Here is a 24874-nt window from a genome sequence, read left to right as displayed (position 1 = left end):
TTTGCAGGCAAGAAAACCTTTTATTTTAAACCACAAATAGTCAGCAGGTGGCCACAACTATCCATGTTTCATTAAAATCACATAAACATAGGTACAAAAGCACCACTGATTATTGCTCTAGAAAAACTGCGTGAAAAATTCAAATACGCACAGTAAAAACACCACAGTATGCACAGGACTAAATTTTAAAGCAAATAAATGGTATGCTGAATCAATTTTACACACAGCTTCCAATATTCAATTGGTATTTATTTTACTTAAGGATGATGGAGATTTCCAAAAAGCATGACTATGAGAAGGTAAAATGTCCATCCTTATATATTTTTGTATGCCAACTAGTAGAGTCCTAAAAAAATTAGCATTTACAAAATACTTGGTAAAAATAGCTTTTAAAAGTTGTCCCAAAGAGGTACATAAAATCAACCCCAATTTTCCATGACAATTCATTCTCCCTCGTTATCTACAGATTCAGTTTTCTGTGCCTGTGAAAAAGAAAGGGGAAAAAAGGATGTAGTTACTATTAAAACTACTACAAGCCAAAGAAAAGTCCACCCCATCAACACACACACTTTTGAACATTTGTTGTTTAGCAGCTCTACCACAAAACCTACTGCAACTCTGGGTGTAAAACAGACAAGGCAGGAATTTATTATGCAAACGCTTGGCTGCATTCATTGCTTTCTGCTTCTCAAACGACCACAGAAGCTTTACCTGGCAAGCTCCCCCTGTTCAGAATAAAAAAACACCCCATTATCTGATTCTAGCCACTGCAAACATGCAGAATTTTCTACTGTACCCTTAACTCTGACTGTTTCAATCTGCCCCTTTACTGACAGGGTGCTGGGTGGGGTACCTCTGCAGGCTGAGACACTAACAGTTGAGCGATAGATGTAGATCTGCAATAACATTACAGGCGATGAAAAGAGACATTATGAACGTGCCATCACCGGCTGAAGGATCGAGCAATTTCTTTTAAGACACTGATTCAATCAGTGGGAGGTATTTATGCAAAGTACCTCTTCAGCTTTAGTTTCACCATTTTCAGATGGTGCAGTACCTTCCTTTCCAGCTTCCTGCTTTTCCTCCTTCTTCCCTTTAGCACCTTTGCTAATCTTTGTTCCATGTTCTTTCTAACAGAGGATCAAAGCAGACAAACAGAGTATGTTAGACATGGTGTGATGGTAGCTAAACTCAGTCAGCCTCTGTCCACACAACGGAAAACACAACCATGGCCCACACGGAGGCTTTTAGGCAAAAACGGGAACCCCGCTTTGCTGGGCATCAACTGAGTACACTGCATCTCTATGAAGAGGTAACACGCTGCACTGGACCCTCCCTTCTGGGAAAACATGACGATTCCCTTCAGGTATTTGTTCTGTGGACCTCCTCTCTCGTTGAAGTGAAAGCACTTCTGTTGTGAAGAGAACGGCAAGAAGCAGTTGGTGAAGAGGCAGAAGCAGTTGGTGACGAGGCAGAAGCCAGGGACAACCCAGCAAGTGAAAGACCTCACGTGGGGACAGGGGCTGGAGTGACTAGAAACCTGAGAAAGTTTGAAAATCAAGGCCCAGATCCTAACTTTAAGACCAAGCCACAAAAGTGAGCTCTGCTTCAGAAACACCTACTCCCACCACAATACATAATAGTTTCAAACAATTCTCAAAAAGGGACAATGCTCTGAAGGGCAGAGTGAAGAAAAGCCATTTTGGATAAGTTTCTTAATAATTATGGGCTTTAGTTTCCTCACCTGCAAAACAGGATATTTGCACCTACCTCAGTGGGGTTGATGTGAAGGTTATGTGAGAAAAGCAATCAAAACAGGGTCTGGCATAGTATAAGGGCCATAGAAATGTTTGCTGGTATTATCTGCTAGCATTAATTAGTATGTGATGATTACTAATCAGACTGGCCTAGTAACACCAGTGATATGAAGTCAGAAGCCCCTTTCTCAGCTCCTCGAGCTGCTGGCAGCAGTACGGCCCAGGCCCAGGTCCACCCCTCCTGAGTTCATGAGGCAGCGACCAAACAGCCTTTGGACGTGAGGCTTCGCAGAGCAACATGCTCTGCCTTCACTTTGTTAACCGAACAGAAAACACATTCCTGGTAAAGCATAAAACGTGCTTTATGCTTTTTGAGAAAGCCTGTAGCAGTGCTAACAGTTTGCTAGTCAGTACATTTTGCCTGTATGATTAAATGTGATCTTTCCGGATGACTTTTGGATATGGAATTATAATTTATTCATTGTTTAAAAAACCAAAGATTGGGGGGGGGGGAGCACCTCTTACCTTAGCAGATGTTTTTCTTGGTTTAGGTTCAGGTTTTGGTGGAGCCGGTTTCTGCAGAGATAAATTATACAAATACTGTATACCCTCAGGACAAGAAAAAAAAAAAAAAACTACAAAAGACAATAGTCCATTTTGAATACGATCTTGTTCATTTAAAAAAATATTTCGTTCTATTTTCAGCATCAGGTAACAGCATAAAGGCCTCTGCATTTCATAACTATTTTCATCCTGGGTTCTCAAGTGAACGGCAGGTGAGATTTAAAAACCAACTCATTATCTATCCCCCAGTCCAGAATAGCTCTCCGGGAACAGGTTTAAGTTTCTATCTCCAATGTCTCTGTACTTCCTTTTATCACAGCTCAGTAGCAAGAGGAATGACTCAGGCCCTCAGCCAAATGACTCAATGAATTCAGTCACACTGGCCTTCCCAACAGTCTAGAAATCACAGGCAAAGCCCATCCGGTAATGAAGATGGTTACCTGTGAAGCATTTCAAAATCATTTCCAAATTCTTCCACCTCTGATGTAGATTTTAAGTTCTGTAGCAAGCATCTTCCTACTTTTATCGACTCCAATGCCAGCTCAAGGTGAGAAGACTCTCTTACCCACCCAGACACTAGGCTCATTTGTCCCTAGTGCTTTTTATTAAGAACGTGATTATAAAGACGAAACGTCCACTGTTAGCTCCCCAAGTTTAAGATTTTTCACGGATCTTGTAAGTCAAAGAGCTCACTAGGCAACTACTTTTCTGTTGCCTTTTGTGGTTCTCCTTCTCATTCCCATGAGCAGTACCTGCCTGCCCTATGGACACGGTCCCCTCCACACAGGGCTTCAGCCCTGGCCTGCTTCCCAGGGCCCTGAGACCAGGTGGCACATGGAGACGCTGGGGAAGATAACCAGTTTACAGCTCTGGTTTCTTATAGCTATTTTAGGGCAAATATTTCTTTCATGGCTCTAGAAAAAAGTAAGTGTACATCTCTCCTGGCACTGGGGGAGAATGGTTTTTAAATAGAAAACACTGGCCAGGGTCTCCCCTGTGGAGAAAAATACATGTTCCTCCCCAATGCCTCTGGGTGGTTCAGGTTCATATTGAATCTGGCCCTTTTCATCAAGAGCATAAAGTAAAATTGTAGACAGTTCAATTCCAGAAGATTGGCTGTTAGACACGACCTTTCAAATAAAAAAAGGAAATTGAGCTTGAAAAGTAAGGAAAGTTTTTATTAATATTCTCATCACCTTAAATCTGCAGTCTGCATCCCAAATACAACAGCTTGCATGGCTCCTAAATTTTCAGGATTTTAAAATTTTTATGTTGGGCTTTGATATACTGTATTAACATAAACTTATTTTCTTGATTTTCAGCAAATATTTCAGCAAAATTTCCTTGTATATTCTTTTCTATAAGACAGCTCTTCCCCCGCCCTCCCACCCCCTACCCCCCAGCATTCACGTATTTTGATGGGACAGAAAATGACGGGGTTTCAAGGTCTGTAATCCCGCTGGCCTGAGGAGGCTCAGCATCAGCATCCGGGCAATGATCTCGGTGACAGGTGCTCACGTTGCTGGTTCCTGGTGCTCAGGAAGAGCTTTATTTTAAATTCTGATTTTCGTTTGACTTACAAGGTTTATACCCTGAATGGGCTAGAGATCCATGGACTGCAAGGCGTTTGGTATAAACTATAGTTAAGCCTAAAAAAAGTGAATAGTAATTTCTGAACCATGTGAAAATTACTAGTGGACAGAGCATACCATCTTTGAAGGGTTTTGACAGAATCTGGATTAACTGTGTACACACACAACTGCCCCTCCCAGCTCTTACTCTTCCCGATGACTCTATATTGCTTCCTTAGGTTGGGACTCATGAGAAGCACAGGCTCACGCAACCCAAACTCAGTTACACTTCTGAACTTGTGACTGGTCCTAATACCTCTTTATGCTTTGATTCACTAAAACTGTGCCAGGCATATGGGTGTTGGCAGGGGATGAAATCCATGCTTCCCTGTAGGCCAAAGCAGTTTGCAGCTCCTGTACTATCTAGTATGGGGATATATGCTATTAGCCAAAAGGTTAATGCCATTCTCCCTGTATCTCACAGTGGGTAGTGTGGGCTGCAAGTATTTCAACCAAAATCTTTCCACCAGAGAGCTAGGCTGCCCTCTCTGGACAGAATGGGGGCTGGTACACAAGCAGGGCAGCAGGGAGGGACACCAGAGCCAGCAAGGGGCACACTCACTGCCAAGGCTTGGCCACACGGACCCATCCAGCTTTAATGGGTCATCTCTTCCCTGGGCCTGGCCCACAGAGGGGGACACCAAGTGACAAAGTGGAATCACTACTTTTTCAGATTCTCTAGTTCGGAAATGAAGCTAAAGCATATGGAGTCAGATAACTTTCAGAATTTTCTGACTGAAGTCTGAGTCGTGGACAGAGACTCAGAATTCTTGTCCATGCCAGCACATCATATGTAGAACTGGGAAACTACATGACTTTGCTTAACGTAATTCTTTTGTTTCAGACATCTCGCAATATCAAACATCTTCCTGCACTTTATATTTTTGGTAATGGGGCTGGCCATTGTTTTTCACCAACCGTCTGATCAAGGGAATTACTTGGCAATAATGGTCGAAATGTGCTAGATATTGTGACCCACGTAATTTCCAAAAGGAAACAAAAAACTCAAAGGAAATACTATCTTAATCTTCCTTCTGCTGCTTTGCTCTAGACAGAAGAACACCACAGGAACTAATACCAAAGGGGTTCTAAAGTACTCACCGCTGACAATCTGGCAGACCGCCTTGTGGGCTACAAACAGAAAAATATACATATTGATTTTTAAAAATTCATTTTTAATATCTTACTGTGTTTAAAAAATGTAATGTCTGACTCCCATCACCCTCTCCAGGTAAGCACAGTGAAACATTCCCCAAGTAACCCTGGGACCCTTATCAAGAGGAAGTGGTACTGAAGAGGTGCAGGCATACTGTTCAAAGAAATGGGCTCTCCTAATTAGGGATGTGGCCAGTAGGAAAGGAAAGGAAGACGCATTTAGGCTCTGACCCAAACCATAATCTCTACTATTGTGATTAAAATTGACAGCAGGAGCATTGAGGAGCTATTTAAAAACTAGTCTCCAGTCTGACTCTTGTTCCTTGCAAACAGAAGTAAAGCTTGTAAGTTAATAAAAGAGATTTACATAATTGTGTAGAAACCAAAACAGCAGGAGTTCCCCACCTTGTTACTGTTAGAAAAGACAATGACTACAAATCTTAGAGAAATGCTTCCTTTTACCTGTAACAAAATAAACACATTTATTTATCTACTAAATGCACATGTTTAAAGATTTAAATAGAGTAAAAAGTTCACCAATCTCTTTTATTAATTTGGAAATACAGGAAATTTAGAGAGTTTTAAACTGTATTGAGATTACTATTTTTCAGGAAATCTTTTCTTCAATGATGGTACAAGTTAGCAAATGAGATGGCAAAGAAATTTAATATAACCGAACTCTTCTAGGCATTTCAGAAATAGGCATACAGAATTGATATTCTACTTACCATCAGCAAAACATAGCTCTCCAAGGGGTTTCACATTCTAAAAGTACAACTGCCTTTTAAAAAAATTATTCCAGAAGTAAATACTCCATACTTTTGTGTGTTTTATTCACTGCTCTATCTCTAGTAGATTAGTGTGCCACCTAACATACAGTAGATACTTAATAATATTTGCGGAAAAAATGAACTCAAGCTTTTCCCTAATTCTTGTTGCCTTATGCAGATTTTGCCTCATTACAATAGCTTAAGTGTTTCAAATAAGTTTTCAAAGACGACCAGCAAAAATGATCAGTCACAGCCCACGCCATGAGTGCAAGGAATCACGAAATTCGTAAAGCGCTGTGCTTAGGTCAGTCTAGGTCAGTTGGTTAGGCCAAACTGGAAGAAATATTTCTTGCCATCTCCACATCTAAGAAATTCCTTGCTGAAAATAGCCACAGGAAGCTAGAATCATCTTTCTTTAAACTACAGAAGGAAATGAAGGGCCAGAGCCTTCATGAATAATTTTAACCCTGGGGTCTCAAGGAAAGATCGGAGCGAGACTTAAGGCCAGCTAGCAGAATGTACCAAGACTAGGAGACTGTGCAGGTTAAGTGGTGGCTGTGATACGAGGATATTCACTGCACAGGGAAGGCTGTACGGCTTAGCGCACAGTAAGGGAGGAGCGCCCGTACCAGATACTCCATAGGAAAACCACAGTGCCTGTTAGGATTAGTGTGATGATGCACCCACGAGTCACTGGGAACCAGAACCCTAATTCTGTGATGCCTTTCCCAGGATAGTTAAATGCCTGAATTGAGTATCACTGTAAGAAAAGGCAACGTTATCAGTTAAATTGCACGGCAAGTGGGTAACTTTTGCTTCTTCAGTATGTTCTCGGAGCAGGGAGGAGCAAATGAGCACTTGCCAATTTCCAAACAGAGCTCTGCTTGGACGCTTCTGTGTGGCCTGAAGAACTACCCACACCATCTCACAAGTAAAGCACAGCCAGCATGAGTGCTCAGAAAGATACCCTCTGAGAGGAAAACTGGCCGACTCCATGCTAACGAGGGGTATACGGACCTTCTCCGAATCCCTCTCCACTTGGTGTCAATGTATGTGTACTATGTTGACGTTCTCTCTCTGCTCACACTCATCTGTCTCACGTCTGTAGCCCTCCTGCACATTTCCGTAGTTCCAATGCCTAGCAGGGCCCCTCAATAAATGTGGAGGTGGATAGAATGAGTAAGCACCAGAAATGTATACAAAAGTGCGAACGTGGAGAACATGTTAAAGCCACCACCTCATTTTATTGCACTTCGAAGATGACTCCATGTTCATCAACAACAAGGCAAGTGCTCCACTGGCAAAAGGATTACCACTCGCTGAAGGGTCCGGTGACGGTTAGCATTTTTAGCTATAAAGTTTTTTAAAATTAAGGTATGTACATTGTTTTTATAGACATAATGCTATTGCATACTTAATAGACTACAGTATAGTGCAAATGTAACTTTTACATGTACTGGGAAACCAAAAAAGTTCATGTGATTTGCTTTATTGCGATACTCGTTTTACTGAAGTGTCTGGAAAACCTGCAATGCCTCCAAGGTATGCCTGGACTCGGTTACGATCCAATTTGGAGCCTGAAAAAGGGCCTGCATATATTAACCATTACTCATAACTGCCTCCTTATCTGCCAACTAGCTGTCCTTAGGAAACAATGAAGGACGCCAAATCGGGGAAAATTCACCAACTCCTATGCGCTTGCTCCTCTCCTCCCCATGTGAACACCCTAACATACCGAAGAGGCAAGGTGACGTCAGAGAGTCCTCTGGGATTTCGAGAGAGACAGTCCAACCAAACCACTGCCCTGCAGGGCCTGAAAGCTGTTCTAAGCCAAACGATGCACTACCTTTTTAATAATTCGGGTCCAATACAAGAGTTTCAAAATAAAAACCTAGGAAATTAATGCAAAAAACAAAGTTTGCCTCTAGGCTATCTAAACCAACTCGTCTCTAAAAAGCACATCTTTTACTGTAAAATCATTTTATGACTTCCTGCCTAACACTTACCAGCTCTTCTTTCTATGCTATAAAAAAATAATTTTCTTAAAATTTTCTTTCCGGTAACCATCGCAAGAGATTTTCTTTTTCACTGCAGTGGAGGCTGAGATGCACCTTTCACTCAGTCAGAAGCATTGCTTATGAATGCAAGTGTGTACACCTTCCTGGAAAGTTCCATCAGCTTTCACAGTCTTAAAATCTATAAATGATTGGACTATATTTATTAGATATAAAATATGTAGACTATTTTTTTTCCTCTTTGAAATACCAGAATACAAACTATTCTTTTGAGACTCAGGCTATTGGGCAGGACTACTATAAAAGTAAATATAATGAGAATTTCTCTCAATTTGTTGATTGTGAAATCCTCAGGAAAAGTGGCCAAAAGAATGGTTCTCAGGAAAGGAAGAATTAGGTTTTTAGAATGACAGGTTACCAAGAGAGTTACAGAAACACTGTGGGGGTTTGTCACTGTGGTATACAGGTGCTGGATAATGGAATTATTCAGTAAGCATTTATTGATTAGCTGATCATTTCCTGGGTTGGAGAAAATTCTGGTGAAGTCTACTCTGAAAGACATAGAGTCTTACTTTTAGCAAAAGAAATATGGAAGTCTGATCTTGCTATGTCAAAATCCACTGGGATAGGGATAGCTGGATTCAAGTAGAATCACTGGACTTTGCTGAATACTGCTTGAAACATATGGGTCATTCACTGGAATCTGGAAATATGTTTATTTTTATGAGATTTCTTAATGCTCCTGAGCCTGATGATATACTTTCAAACAAAACCAAAATTCAAGTTGCTTTTAATTCCACCAAACAAATGAGGAATTAAATAGGAATGACCTTTTTCGCAAAACTGAGAGGTCTGAAAATATGTATAACAGAACCTTGGCTGGGGAATGGAGAAGGCAGAGAAAAAGCACTGGAAATCAGATTTTTATTATTACCACAAAGGGGTATGAAGACAGAGGATTTTGAATCAGGAGATTCAGATCTTTCCTGGTTTTCCAATTTAAGTTGTGACATGTGGGGAAAATTATGTATTCCTCTGAGAACACTGTTTGTATTAGTGAAGATGCCTATGTTATCAAAAAAAGCACTTCTCTGACATTCACTATTCTCTTTCTTGATTTTTCTTTATAGCAAATGTCCAATTATTTCACTCTCTCTCTCCCCTCACTAAAATGGACGCTCCATGAAGGCAGAGACCTTTGCTTCTTTTGTTCACTGCAGACCCTAGAATACTGCTTTTGCATCATAGGTGGTCAGCGCATTTCTGTCAAGGAATGAATCTGTTTTGCCCTCGTTTCAGGGTTACTGTAAGGATCAGATAAAAATACTGAACGTGAAAGGGCTTTGTAAACTGCCCACTGTGATGACTATGTCATTTTGGTCATTTAGTGTGCAAATACTAAACACTGCACCACGTGTCCTTCAAATATCACGGCAAGGACAGAGGATTATCAAAAGAGGATCCCCTTTGTAGGTGGTACCTATTCACTAGTCAAGGTTGAGCATATTCAATGACATAACTAGAAAATTCAATCAATTCAGTGGAGGGAAAATCAACCAATACACAGTCTGACAATTCTTACCCTAAACCACCAGCTAACCAACTAACCTATTCACTTCTCAAACACTTGTGTTGATGTCCTAAAGGCATATCATGAGGTTTAATCTGGTTTTGATGTAAATGACAGGTAGTCTTTTGTCTAGGAAAGATTTTTGTTACCAATAATATAATACATATAATAACAAACTATAATATTAAAAAATTATATAAAAAATAAAAATACAGGCATATCTCTCAGACCACCTGAATAAAGTAACTATCATGGTAGAGTAAGTCACACAAATTTCTGGGTTCCTAGGCCACATAAAAGTTATGCTTACATTATACTGTATTCTATTAAGTGTGCAATAGCATTACGTCTATAAAAACAAAGTACATACTTTAATTAAAAAACACTTTGTTGTTAAAAAATGCTAACCACCATGTGGGCCTTCAGCGGTTGCCACAAACCTTCAATTTGTAAAAAACACAAGCTACGTGAAGCAAAATAAAGTGAAGCACAATAAAACGAGGTTGCCTGTAATATAAATAAAAATATGTATAAGCAAAATTCTTTTACATGTACTGTAACCAGTTGGATTGCTTTTAGTGTAGAAGGATAGGAAAGCCTGTTTTCACTATCCAAGATCTATTGTGTGCAATGGTTTCTAGGTTTTCTGACTGACAGATCAATTTAAATAGCAATCCCTAAGGAGAAACTCAAATGCATTTTGTGTCCAAATCTAAAAAACATTAAGGTTCGTTACACTTACCCAACTGTCCTACAAATTTTATTTTTCCATTTTCAAGAAAATTGAAGCATTTATCATTTTTTGGTTAGTTCTAGCATTTGTTTAGTGACTTGACTTTGGATTACAAACTTCACCTCCCAAAGTGTGAGACACTGAATGCTGGGTAAATGGATGGTGGGGACTAGGTTATAGTCAGTTTTGTCTGTTTTGCTTTTATTTCTTTATAGATTCTGTTAAAGGTTTTCCATTTGGCAGAATGAATTTCCTTGTACAAATCTTGTGTAGAGGTTTTGCTATCATGACAAACTCCACTGAATTATTAACCACAATATGAATCATGTTCATGATATTACCATGGAGGGGCAAATGCAAGCATCTCTTCGAGTTCCTGGCTTTTTGGAGGTTTCTGTATTTTAATACAGAGCTTCTTTAAGTTATTGTTTAATTATCCCAAACCCTAAGAAGTTTTCTGACTTAAAAAAAAAAAACAACTTGAGTATTTTGACATCTTGTGTATCCGTCCATAGTTTTTGACTTTAGAGATCACTCCGCTTAGGCAAATATTCAGAACCTAAAAAGTAATTTATAATTTACTTACTGGAGCAGAGAATTTATTAAATCAACAGTCTTTCATTTCTTTGCTGTGAAAGGCTGACTTTGTTCTCCTTGATGAATTTACCTATTATCTCACTTTTTGCCCGGAAGGAATTCTTAGTATCCGCTTTAACAACCATCAGGACCAACAGGTAGAAACATAAAACAACTTAGTAAGTGGAAAATACCTTCGGTGAAACCAACTGAAATATACCTAGGCCAAGGCAGACTACACAGTGACACTTTCATTTCTGGTTTATGCATCTCAACAACCTTGTGTAGGAACAGTACTCATTCAGATGCAGATAATCATAACAATATTAAAAATTCCATTTAATAATTAAATACAGGATATCAAAGATACACTTACCTCCTGCTTAGTTACTTTGGATCCATCCTTGCCCTCTGTATTCTCTGGAGACTAGAAAGAAAATATTTCAGTGAATTGTCCTTAAACAGGAAAACACAGATTAGAGGGAGATTTTTTTTTTTTTAAAGCTGTTTAAATTCTCTGGACCACAGAAACCAACAGATATTTTGTCAGGAAAAAGTAAATTTGTAAGAGGATATGTGTTTTACACACACACACACACACACACATACACACACACACTTATGTATTTATCTGCATAACTGCTTCACTTGAAACCAGGAGTGGTGCGAGAACTGATATGAGTCCCTGTTTTCAATGTTCATTCACCCTAAGCAATTTTCATTCTTTGATGATTCCGTCACAGGTTGAAGAATAGGGTTCCTGCAGCAGCCAGTGGCAGGGTGCCTGGGATCCACCCGTATATTCCGGGCGCTTTGTTTTTCTGAGATGAGGGCAGGATGCTGGGAAGGACCAAGCCAACTGTAAAAGCATTATTTCATCCCACACTTGCCTAGCTTTGATTTCTAGCTCATTTCTTCATATGACTTGACATATTTATCATAGATTACTATTTTTCCATTATCAACTCGAGCATCTCTACCACATTCCCAGACTCCCAGGGACAGCCAAGCACCCTGCCACCCCAGCTGATTTGTTTCCTGATTTTCATCTAGCCCCTGGGAAGCACCTGCCCACTCTCCTGACAGTTCAAACCTGACTCCTTTACGAGTTGCATACAACATGAAAAACATACTTAGATTTGTATGCCACACCAATTACCCCAATATATTTTATAGGCTAAAAACAATAAGTAAGATTAAAACAAACTAATTAGAAAATTAAACTACTTAATAAAAGATATGACTAGAGTTCCCGTGAGGGAAAAATACAAATAGCAAACTGACAGCAGTGCTTGATTTAGCAAAATAAACCAGCTATGTGGTAATGCCTCATCTGACAAAATGAGGAAAAATATTAAAAGATCATAACACCCACTAGTGACACTGTGTATTAATATTTTCAAAGTACAACCTGGCAATATGAAAAAGACATACAGGACCTGGTAATTCCAATTTTGGAACCAGACTCAAAGGAAGATTCTGTACAAATACAGTTTTATTTGTACTGTTTCCAATATTGGAATAACTGGAAATGACTTAGATGACCAGTAAATAATAGAGAAATGTTTAAGTAAATTAAGTAACTATTAATGCAATGGGATTAAAAATAGTTAGCCTATGTGACTACATTATATAATTACATTAAATAATGCTAAATTTAAAAACTTGGTCAGAAGTTTATAAAGTCTTTGAGAAAGACAAAAGCTTTTCTTCAAGGCCAAGGACACAGTAAACCTTCTCTTCTGCCTAGGGAGAACCTTCTCTTCTTACCCTGTCTATAGTTTACCTCTCTCTAGAACCTCCCATGTCTATGGAGTTTTCTCCGGTTTCCCAAACCCACCACCAATTTCCGCTCCTCCATGGAAACTTCTCTATCATGAAGGGAAACAGAGCTCTTTTCTAGTCCCCACTCTCTTGCACAGAATTGTGTGGTTCACAGATCTTGTGCTGTATCAGTCAGCTGAGTTACAGGCGGACGGCAAAATCTGACAAAGTCGGACTGTATGAAGACAATTTGTAGATGGGCCATTCAGCTTTGCTCAATTCCATGGCTACAAACTTGACCAGGGACAGTAGAAAAACTAATTAATTGTCACAGACTACTGAGAAATTAGCCCAGAATGCAACAAGAAGCAATAAAGAAATGAATAATGTGAAAGAGAGGTTAGGAGATTGAGTGGTTAACTGGAAAGGTCCACATATACCTACTAGTCACTTAGGTAGGAAGCAGAGAAGAGAATTCCTAGTAGGAAGGCAAAGACATGTGGTTTCAAAAAGTCTTTAATGGAAGTATAGGCTCTCAGAGTTTTACTTCTAAGATTTTTAGTGACCAGTGCTACTGCTTTGTAACTTAAGTGAAATTAGTTGAGAGCCTAGAGTATGTATGAAAGTCAAGCAACCATTTGCCAGCAGCAATATAACAAATCTAGTCTCAACTCCTGGGTTACCCATGCTAATGTGAAAAAGCTGGGAGTAAATATAACACTGCAAATAAACCAACAATCCTTTTAACCTGAGGAATGTATCATTTTGAGATGATTTTTCTGATTTGCTGGCCAATATTTTTAAATTATTATTTTTTTATTATTTAAAATTAATATACATTTTGTTACAAACATAATGCTGGAGAAAAGAAAGCAGTGCAACAATAAGCTGGTTAGCAGAGAAAAGCCATTCCAGGATCAAAAAATCCAAATAACCCACCCAGAGAAAGGCTGAAATGTGTCTATAACTAACGTTCTCTCTCCTCTGCTAAAATTAACACATAACTCAACTACTTGATTAACATAACGTTAATTTCCCTCCACAAATGAGGGTGGGGTGGGGGTGGGGTGACCTGTCCGGAAATTCTTATGTTTTTCAAATAACAGATTTGAGTTTAATTAAGTTCCATAAATTCAAATATTCCTATGACATATTTGAAATAGACACTAGAAATTTTATTCAAAGCCACAAGCACCATTGTTTTACATTTGCATAGCTATTTTTCATTCATCCTGTAGGTGTATTTTGGGACTCTCCAATAGTGCATTGCTTTTAAAAACAGTCTTTAAAAATCCACTACTTGGAATTGAGAGGTCATATGCAGAGGAATAATAATGGAACAAATGTTAAATTTCTTTGCTACCTCCTCCTTTGCTTGTGTCTATTAATTTCAACAGTTTCTATAAACCCCAATTGTTACTTATTAAGGTCATGTCAGGCTAGTGTGTTTTCCCAAAGTAATATTTTGTTGTTCAAGATAAAAGTAACTGAATAAGAACTCTGCTTTAAAAGATTTTAGATAAACTGAAATAATCAGCAAATCACTCTTTTCTGAGGGATCCTTTTAGGGAAAAAATATCACATTGTATTCAGGTAAGTAAAGAAAAAGTCATGTTCAAGTATGTTCACTGAAATTTTATTAGCATAAGTATACATAATTCAATAAAGAGAGTATATCATTAATATGAAATAGTTTAAAATATTTTGCACATCTCTTTGGTCTGAGTTGCCTCTTTGATGAGTTACCCTCTTTCCATATGGTTATGGTTTTATATGGAATAGGATCATGGAGGAAGCACCTGGATAAGGTCAGGAGCCTGCATTCCAACCTGCCTCCTATCTCACTCCCTAGGCCTAAGTTTCTTAAGAGTAAAACTAAGAGGATGGACATGAAGATGTCACTAGCCTGACTTACACAGCTGCTCGTATACGTAATAATCACACTGTGGAAGAGTCACATGTATATTATAGGGATGCCAGGTACTGGGGTCTTGGAAAAGAACAAGAGATGAGACCCAGAGGAATCATCCCAACCCTAATCTTAATAAACATGTGTATTGTATTATTTGCAGGGCAATGATCTCAACCAGTCCATCCTCATCCCAGTCCCGTGAGGGTAAAAGAGCATCATGTCCATTTTATAAATGAGGAATTGAGACCAGAGAGGTTAAGTAAATTCACCCAAGATTACCCCGCGGGTAATCTTGCTGGACGCTGGAAGAGCCGGGATTCAGACCCAGAGGGCTGGCTCAGAGTTCAGTCTCTTAACCACTACACCACTCGAAGTGGTTTGTGTGTTTACCTAATTTCAAAACTGGGTGCAGATCTGGGATTCTAGAAGAGCAAAGGCTTCCAGTTTGGGACGTATTTTAATCTGTGAACCTAGCCAAGGAGTACATAACATGTAAGGGAGTGTTTCCTAGTCACCCTCATTCACGAGCCTCTTGGAATAACAATAAACAATTTCCCATTAAAAATACTGTATGTTGAGATGCACACAAATTTACTATTCTGGTTTTTTAAACAGTTACATACACAGATATAAGTATTGTTATCTCACTATTAAAACTAAATACAAAACACCAAATCATTTCTAAAATTTTTATCGTATTTTACATTTTTCAATGTATTTGCACATTGTTCTTGTATTGATCTTCTCAACAGCACTGAGATACACAGGGGCCGTCTTAACATTCCCATCTCACAGAAGAAGAATACAGGTTCAAAGAGGTCAAGTGACTTTGCCCGGGTAAGGAGTGGCAGAGTCCACACTAAACCCAAGGCTTCCAACCTTTGCACTAGGGCTCTGAGAAGGATATTACCTTTGCCCAGATCTGAGTAACTTCCAGCAAATGGTAAACATAGTTGTGATGTTCTTTGCATTTTTGCAAAGCTAATCAGCTAGCTCTGATGTGATCGACAATTGACCACTAAAAGGGGGAATAAAATTTAAAATTGTACTGAGAAAAGGTAAAGGAAAGCAATGAGTAGACAGAAAGAATATAGTTTAAAAATGTACTATATGGCATATATGTGGAACATTAGAAGGAGTCTTTAAAGTTTCACACTTTGATCACGTCAAATCTTTGGTATGTTTATCTCCCACATACAACATGCCTAATACTCACTACTCCCCACAACGTAGAATTTAAGTAATTCCGTCTAGTATTGTAAAAAACCATAGCTTACACCCAAAAAGAAAAGAAAGAGAGAGGGACGGAAGAGAAAAAAGGAAATTTAAAAAATACCTCTCAGGGTAGACTTTGTTTTTACCTTTGTATGGGGTCAAAATAATCAAGATATAATTTAAAAATAATTATCACTTTATACCTTTTAAAAAAATAACTTTTTAAATAAAATTAATCAATTGGTAATCCAGAACACTGAAATAAAAATCCATCGAATAGATTTTCCAAGCCATAAAGCTTTTATTATTTGATGAGCTCCAAAAACAAAAGGACCTGCTCATTTTTCAAATCCAATGCCTAAGTAATGGTGACTTAATACTTATATTACAATCTCTGTACAATATATATGCAAGTGTATTTACATGTTCCTGGTTATAGGGGAGTATCCCTATTGTTCTACATATAAAAATTAATGAAGACAATATATCTTTGAGATAATAAATCCAGCAGTTCATGGAGGAGTTTGAGAAAATATGAAGTCTTAGACTCTTAGTACTCAAAGATAACAATACTTGAGTGAGGAAATTGTGTATGTATACCTTGTATATGACCCTACAGTCCAGCAGTTACTGAAATACCCAGAAGGTTCCATGATAATGTGCTTCCCCCAGAAGCAGAGGCCTGCCCCGAGGCCCGCCTTAGGGTGTGATCACAGATAATAATGACTCGTTGAGTAACTTTCTCGGACTGGCACCTAGAAGCAATGGCATCAGCCTGTATCTTAATAAAGACAACATTTTAAACAAATCATCACTGACATGTTTACAAAATTCTTGATTCTTCCTTGTTTCATTCATTGGGCACCTTTATTGAAAATACATAAGGTTATTAGAAATAAACATTTATGAGAAGTCTTATGGTGTAATAGTTGTGAGCAAAATTCTTGTGTAATAGAGGGCTGGGTTAGAATTCCTGGTTCTATCACTTCCTGGCTGGGTGACCCAAGGGAAATTCCTTAATCTCACTGGATCCTAATATTCTCACTGTGTTAGAGAAAAGCCGAGGGCTCAGTGGATAAGAGCACAGGTTCTGGAGCCAGACTGCCAGGACTGCAACCCCAGCTTGGACATTCACTGTCACTGGCGCTGCCTTCGGCAAAATGGCAGTGTGAAGAGTACATACCTTACTGGGAGGTTGGGAGAATTCGTATAATGCAAAGTGCTCAGAACACTGCCTAAGTCATAGAAAACCACCTAAACGTTATTTACTGTGGCTGTCAGTATCATTATCTGTGATATGAGGACAGGCTCATCGAATTGGGAGAATAAAATGAAACTACACCACAATACTTCCTATACATATTTCTAATAACCTCATATATTTTTATTAAAACCAAGGTACCTAATGAATATAAAGCACATAGCTCAGGTCTGGTACATCCAGGCATTCAATAAATGGTAGCTATTTAAATGTAATAAATATATTTATATGCTACTGATAAAAGTTTTTCTTAAAATATTAAATTTTAGAAGCAATTTTAAAATTTTAAACCATTTTCTCTATTTCCCTACTTCTGAATGTGCATATCATTTACATTATGTGTGACTGAATATGCATTTGCCTTGGACATATATAAATGGCCCTGTTTCTGGACATGTCCACAAGATATAAGAATACAAGACTCAATAAAAATCTTGACTAGGAACCAATATGTGATTCAACTGAACTCTTCTAAGAAGACAATGAAATGTACAATAAATAAACAGTCAGTGAAAAAAAGAATTCAACATTGATTTTGTTTGTTATCTCCAACACTGATTTTTAAATGACTCAGGAGACTAACACCATATTTCAACATACTAGGTGCTCTGAAAGCAGACAGCTTAAATGGCATTTATTTCAATCACCATTTCCAAACTGTAACCTGCAGGAAAGTAAAATATATTTAACTTTGGTGTAAACAAAAGGAGTGTTTCAGGGAGAAAAATATAGGAAAAGAGAATCACTTGATAACTGATTTGCCAAGGGAATTTTAATGTTATATGGAGATATTTTTAAATACATTTTTTTCTGTAAGTAATATCAACCATGTAAAAATGCACCATATTAAAGCTTATATTCTTTCAAAAGCACTACATTTGTTAGTTGGTTACTGAACATTTATTCCTAATTGCAGTTAATTAGCTATCCAGGGTGAGATATTCTTGCTCCCTATCCGCTGCCATTTGTCCTCCCACAAAATGGAAGCCTGGTGCTTACTACAAGCCTGATATTTCAATGTAGTTCTCTTAATAATTAAAAATATTATCGTCACAATAATTAACATCCATTGACTGTTTTACACATGCCAGGCACTGTGCTAAGAACTTTGCATTTACCATTTTGTTTAATTCTTCAAACAACCCAATGAAGTAGAACATAATTTTATCCTGGTTTTACAGACATGGAAACTGAGTCTCAGAGAATTAGGAACTTAGCAGTTTCTGGAAAAGTTAACTGCCTCAATACAGCTAGTAAACAGTAAATCCAGACCAAACTGGACTATCTCCACAAGTATATGAAATAATTAAATTTATACTTTCTTATCTTGAAAACAATTTATTCATGCATTCATTCAACAAATAGTTACAGCACCTGTGCCAGGTGATATGGGGGATTTAAAAAAAAGGGTCAGAGCCATCAAAGACTTCATCCTCAACTGGAATTAGGATTACGAAGTTAATTCAAATCTAGGTCATCAAATAACATGTGTTAACTTAGAAACAGTGCCAGACAACAGACTTTAAAACACAAGAGAGACGTTAAGTGAAAGGCATTGGGACCAAGAAGTCACTGAATCTTTCCTAATGAGGAAGGATGGCTACTGTATACAATCTAATCTCGACTGTAGTAACAGGCCTTGAATTTAACTTCCTCATACTGCAAAGAAAGCAAGACTTCACAGAAAGACCAATGATATCACCTTTAGCAACAAACTAGGACTGATCCCCTTAAGATTAAAAAAAAGAAGAGCTATAACCCTTAATCCTTTTAACCAAAGAACTTTTGGTCAGTGTTGTTTTTTTTTGACATTCAGTCTGGCCAAACCTTTAAATGCTCTGTAGCTCAGCTTTTCTTGTGGCTTATTATCTATCACTTCTTGTCATGAATTATAAATACTTGCATATATATATTATCTACCATAAATCCATAAAATAAGGACATTTACTCATTCACTTCCAAAAGGGTTGAAAAAACAATAATTCACTTACGTTCCCATGGTGATGGTACCTTGCATGAAGGTAATGCTCGATAAATGTTTATTTCACATGGATTGAGTGAATGAATAAAATGAACAACCCTGCCATTCTGGAGTCTTTACTCAAATAGAGGTTCCATATCAATATTAACTCAATTAAAGTCTGTAAGTATTTATAGATGACTTACTACATGTCAGGCCCTTTCATATTCAGACAGGGAAAAACTCAAAATGGTTAAGATGGCAATTCTCCCCAAATTGATTTATAGATTAATTCAATCCCTATCAAAATCATACCAGGCATTTTAGTAGCAATTTACAAGCTTATCCTAAAATTTACATGCAAATGCAAAGAATGTAATAGCCAAAACAATTCTGGAAAAGAACAAAGAGGAAAACTGACATTACCGGACATCAGATCTTATTACAAAAACATAGTAACCAAGATAATGTGGTGTTAATGTAAGAACAGATATACAGATAATGGAACACAATTTAGAGCCCAAAAATAAACCTTTACATTTATGATGAATTGATTTTCAGCAAAGGTACCTAGACAATTCAGTGGAAAAAGGACTGTCTTTTCAACAATTGGCTGGGACAACTAGATATCCATATGCCAAAAAATAAAAGAATAAAATAAACAAACTTTTCTCACACTAGACCCAAGATTAACTCAAAATGGATCACAGACCTAAATATAAAAGTTCTAGAAGAAAATATCTGTGACCTTGGATTAAGCAAAGATTTAAAACTTTTGTTCTTCAAAAGACAGTTTTTTAAAAAAGCCACAGACTGCAAGAAAACACCCAAAAATCATGTATCTGATAAAGGACTTGTATGCAGAAAATATAAAGAACTCTTACAACTCAACAATAAGACAAATATTCCAACTAAAAAATGGGCAAAGTATCTGAACAGACATTTCACACTAAGATATATTGTGCTAGTAAACATATGAAAAGATGCTCATTATCATTAGTTATTATGGAAATGTAAATTAAATTCATTAGAATGGCTACAGCAAAAAAACTAACAACACTAAGTATGAGCAAGGGTGTGGAGCAACTGGAACTCTCATGCATTTAGAGTACAATCACTTTGGCAAACAATTTGGAAGTTCCTTAAAATGTTAGAGACTTTCATACCACCCATCAGTTCCACCTTTAGGAAACTTCCCAAGAGAAATCAAAACAAGTCCATGAAATACTTATATACAAATATTAATGGCAGCATTATTTATAATTGAAAACTGGAACAATCCAAATGTCCACCAACTTGTAAAAGGATAAACAAAAAGTAGTACATCCATTCAATGGAGTATTATTGGGCAATAAAAAAGAATGAAGTACTGATACGCGCTGTATATGCACGGACCTCAAAAACATTATGCTGAGTGAAAGAAATCAGACACAAAAGACTACATATTGCTTAATTCCTTTTATATAAAGTTTCCAGAAAAGGCAAACCTATGGAGACATTAGTGATTCCTTGGACCGGGGTGGGAGTAAGGACTGGCTGCAAACAACATAAGAGACCTTTTTGGAGTGATGGAAACGGTTTAAAACTGGATTATGGTAATGTTACACAACTGTAAATTTATCAAAAATCATTGATTTGTATACTCTGAATAGATGAATGGACCAGATGGTAGATAGATCATATCTCAATAAAGCTTTTAAAAAAATTTTTTTAAAGGAAATAATACTCCCAACCACATTGCTTGCAAGTACCACTCAGCAATGGGTACTTTCAATCTTCTTTTAAAACCAGATTAGTTGTAAAAAAAAAAATCACATCCCATTATTTTTAATAATATACATTTCTTTGGTTTCTCGTACAACTAAACATTTTCATCTATTTGAGTCTGTTATATCTTTTATAAGGATATACATCTTTTCCATAAGGACGTGTTAGGCTCTTTATACTTTTAAAATAGCAAACTTTCTTCAGTGATGGGTGGTACAAATATTTTTACCAGTTTTTCATAAGTTTTTAAAATTTTAAGTGGGTTTTTTTGCCATATTAAAAGTCTTTTCACGTAGTCAAATGTATCTGCATTTTTATTTATGGAGTCTGTCTCTGGTTATGACTTGTGATATCCCTTGTGCTAAGCCCAACACTACTGGGCCTTTCCATTTTATGAAAAGAGAGAAAACCTAATTTCATATTTCAAAGCTAGTAGCAGACAGCCGTTTTTTCCCCCTTAAACTTTTAAGTGTAAAGAAACACTAGTGTTTACATCCCAAATTCATGGAAAATCGCCTCATTAGAGAATTTCTGATGTGACACACTGGACATTTCCAATAGTTCTACTGATGAGGAACTGTAAAAATAAAAAGAGGAATGTGAAGATGTGTTTCCTGTTGCAAATCATGCCAGGACTATGAATCTAGGCCTCCCTGGCTGATGCCTCTGTGTAGAATATCAGCTCATCACCTAACAACGTGACAACTGCAGGCATTTGTGGATGTTTGACCAGAACAGTCCAGAACTGTCACACATTGTCCCACCACCGAGTCCATGAATATTATCATTTTCCCTGCTATTCCACTCACTACTAATGGGTGGTGACCCACTGACCCACAACACATTAGGTATTAAATATAGGAAACAACTTTATTTTAATCTCACAAACTCAGAAAGAGATTTAATGCTGACTCCTGACAGATGAGTGCTGTACTGTTTCAAAAAATTACAGCAATTGTATAAAAAATGTTTTAATGTAGTTATGACCATCACATACAGAGATATAGATAAAACTCACCAAGAAATGACCAAGAAAATAAGAACACTTTACATTAATGTGCATATTATGGCCTTTAAGTTGTATAACTGAGGGCCTGGTCATGTTAAGATACAATCTGAAAAGGCATTCAAATGCCTGATAACAGAGAATGACTTTGTTTTTGTCTCTGTTTATTTGAGTCTTATCCACATTTTCAAGAACAGCCCAAATTCAACCTTCTTTCCTTATCTATCCTACAGCTTTAAAATCTATACTATACATTCTGGAACATATACACAGGCTTAATATTATTCAGTTGTTTTGTATCTGCTACTCTTATCACATCATTGAATGTAAGTTTCATGAGCGCAAATTGTGTATTCCTATGGCATTAAAGCAATGTAGGATTACAGATGTTTTTATTATTTTATTTAAAAAATTTTAATTATATTTTCATTCCAAATGTTTTATTATTAATACCCTTTCTTACTCTGCGGAACAGCCTAAAGAGGTGCTCATTAAATAATTTCTTGATTTCTGGGAAAAGGTGAAAAAAGGGGCAAAGATAGTAAAAAGTATTGTGGGGGCACTTTTAAAATTTATTATAATGTAGAACAGGCAGTCCTTTAGTCAAGAAAAATATTGTGGACTATTATGTAAATGTTTTAGCAGTTATCCCAGCTTCACAGATCTCCAAGAGCTATGAACAAATTGTATCCAGTTCTTTTCTTTTCATTTAGGCATGGTTTACCTAATGACAATGGTTTCCAATGTAAGTTCCAGTGAACTCCAGGATTCCACGCGGCACCTTTAAAATTTGAACGATGGATGGGATGGCCATGGTAGCCATGTTTAATTTGCAGCTATTTCTGTCCAGGTCTTTGGGCTCCAGGTATAAATGAAAAGCCTTCCTATTAATCAAGAAGTTTGTCATCTCTGAAGAACACTCTGATATCCTGAAGGATGACATACAGGTGTACACAGGTCTGCCCCTAATACCAGGATGCCTGGCTAGCTTCTCCATGGGGGCTCCCTGCCTACCAGAGAAATAAAACAATAATCAAAAGCCAATTCCTCTACTGTTCTTCTTCCCTTCTATTTCCTTAAGAGAAGTGGGCAGCGAGGTAAAGTAAAAGTAATGGTGTCACCAACCCTGGCTCTTGAGCAATAAGGTTTCTACCACATCAAGGTCCATCATACATAAAAGGATCATACACATCTAACCTACTGTTCATCTAAATTTGTTAATAATTCACAAGAAAAGAGATGGCAGCAACTAACTCTGTAATTCATTTCTTGATGATTAGTTCCTTTGACTCTATTAGAATAAATTCCCAACCTCAGATAAAATGCTAAAAATGGTGGCATCATTTTAATACCCTCTTTCTAGTACAAGAGGGCTAGAAAAAACAATATTTTCATTAAAATTAAGTTTAAATAAGAAACCTCAAGTATTAGTACTCTCAATATGCCATTCATCTTCCTAGTCTGGGAGTCTCTTTGGATTTCCTAAATTCTTCTTGACCCACCCAGTACTAAATGAAGAGAATGAGTAAATAGTCTTGGAAGGCAAGGACTTTGGACCCATTGCATCTAGTTAAATCTTTGCTATTAGCTATTGGTTGGTAAGATGTTGGGTAATTCATGTCTGTAAGCCCCACATTCAATGGCGATAATGCGTCTCAAGGTGTTCTGAGGATTAAATGAGATAATTAGCTCAAGTCAAACTCTTCCCACAGTAAAAAGCACACGGTATGTGCACAACCTCTAAGGTCTCAAAAAACTGTTTTAATTATTGTTTTCTTAAAAAATGGAGTAGAGACAAGTTACCATCAAATTCTTAGATATGAAGGCTCGAGCTCTTCTGTACTTTTAAAAATTCAATATATTAAAGCAATACATTCACTTACACACACAAATCACTCCAGTCTTAAACTGATAAAGCAAGATATCATTTGTAATTTTGCTTCAAATTTAATACCCTCTCTGGTTGACACTTGGAAAGAAACATTGGGGCAGGCAGTGGGAGGGTGTAAAGCATTTTCTTAGGAACGGCAGCCACTCATCGGTTTTCCCCGGGTGGAGGAAAACCTTCCCATCCCTCCCTGGGACAATGACAAGTCGCAGCTGGACTCGGAGAGAAACAGGCGTTCTTGTAAGAGATACTTGGCATTTGGAGACTGCGCGGAAGGGGACATAATAGTCCGCAAGGAGCGGAAGATGAGACTAATATGACTCCAGTACCCTCTGTACGCAGAGGTGCCGGAGAGCGCGGAGCCCGCCTTCCCCGACTGCGTGTGGGTTTGGGTCGCCGGAGTAGATCTGGTGGCCCCTGCCCTTGGCAGCCACAGTGGGCGCCCCAGGCGCGGGGCGTCTTGCACGTCGCCAACTCCGCCGCGAACTGCCGGGCAGGTCCGGCTGCCCCGGGCCCCGCCTGCGCAGTCCCCAGCCTTGATTGACACTAGAGTTGGTACATACGGGTCTGCAGCGGAGGCGAGCAGGGGGGTGAGCGCTATTTTAAACATGGCTTTCCTTCTCCCTTAGCCTCAGAGCCATCGCGGCGCACTCAGCCGTGGGCACAGCCCACATGGGAATAAACCCAACATCTGTCCGACTTATTTTTTTTTTTTCGATATCCCTATGCATGTACTTGTTTTCCTCCTCTCTTTGGTTTCCCTCCCCACTAATCAAAACCTGGCAATTTGCAGAGGAAACTCCCCTCCTAAAAGGGGGAATGGAAAGCGCTTTTGCTTCTTGTTGGAGGTGGAAACCATTCCAAAGAGAATGAGTTCAAAAAGAGGGAAAGCCGCGTCGCTGGACAGAGAGTGACACTCAGAGATCGATGAGGACCGAGGGAGGGAGAGGAGTAAGAAATGTCTGCCAACAAGCATCTGAAAACAGCGTGGAGAGCAAAGAGATTCACAATCACCGAGTTACTAACGAGCGCATTCCGCGCAAGCCATAGCACTGACAAGATCTGCTGTGAGCACAATTTGAAGGCCTTTGAAAAAAAAAATTTTTTTTTGTAAGACTTACCTTTCTCTTCGGCATAATGACTATGTTCGTGCAGCTAAAAAAGTAAAGCAACGGGTTGGAACTGCTGGCTCCGACACTGGATGTTGCCGCCGCCGCCGCTGCAGCTCCTCACGCGCGGGGCACTGCCTCTCCGACCTGCACCTCCCGTGGCTCCCTCCAGGGGCCCTCTACTCTCTCGCCTCCCTGCTCCTCCAATGAGGAGCGCCGGG

General features: G+C 38.3%; 1 protein-coding gene across 3 annotated transcripts; it reads right to left on the bottom strand.

Moving 5' to 3' along the window:
* HMGN3 (high mobility group nucleosomal binding domain 3) lies at nt 1-24819 on the bottom strand. Of its 3 annotated transcripts, none has more exons than XM_019729576.3 (7): nt 24666-24819; nt 11148-11198; nt 5054-5083; nt 2283-2333; nt 1017-1130; nt 797-896; nt 1-482 (listed from the first exon to the last, which is right to left on the bottom strand). In XM_019729576.3, exons 1-7 carry the CDS (start codon nt 24678-24680, stop codon nt 469-471), a joined length of 375 nt encoding a protein of 124 aa, XP_019585135.1. In that variant the 5' UTR covers nt 24681-24819; the 3' UTR covers nt 1-468. The 3 variants fall into 3 exon arrangements, with proteins under 3 accessions (XP_019585135.1, XP_019585137.1, XP_019585136.1); XM_019729577.3 differs by having other exon boundaries at nt 229-482; nt 854-896; XM_019729578.3 differs by lacking the exon at nt 797-896.
* Between the last annotated feature and the right edge of the window lie 55 nt (nt 24820-24874).

Source organism: Rhinolophus sinicus, chromosome 2 (assembly GCF_057876585.1).
Source record: "Rhinolophus sinicus isolate RSI-liver-muscle chromosome 2, RSI-T2T, whole genome shotgun sequence".
Classification (NCBI taxonomy): Eukaryota; Metazoa; Chordata; class Mammalia; order Chiroptera; family Rhinolophidae; genus Rhinolophus; species Rhinolophus sinicus.
The sequence above is the reverse complement of the archived record's forward strand: the minus strand, read 5'-3'. Positions and strand labels throughout refer to the sequence as shown.

Excerpts from the sequence above, each read along its gene's own strand:
- HMGN3 (XM_019729576.3), bottom strand. Across the intron at positions 2,334-5,053 it reads GGTCTGCCAGATTGTCAGCG|AAACCGGCTCCACCAAAACC; the intron begins GTGAGTACTTTA and ends TTATCTCTGCAG. Across the intron at positions 1,131-2,282 it reads CAAGAAAAACATCTGCTAAG|AAAGAACATGGAACAAAGAT; the intron begins GTAAGAGGTGCT and ends ATCCTCTGTTAG.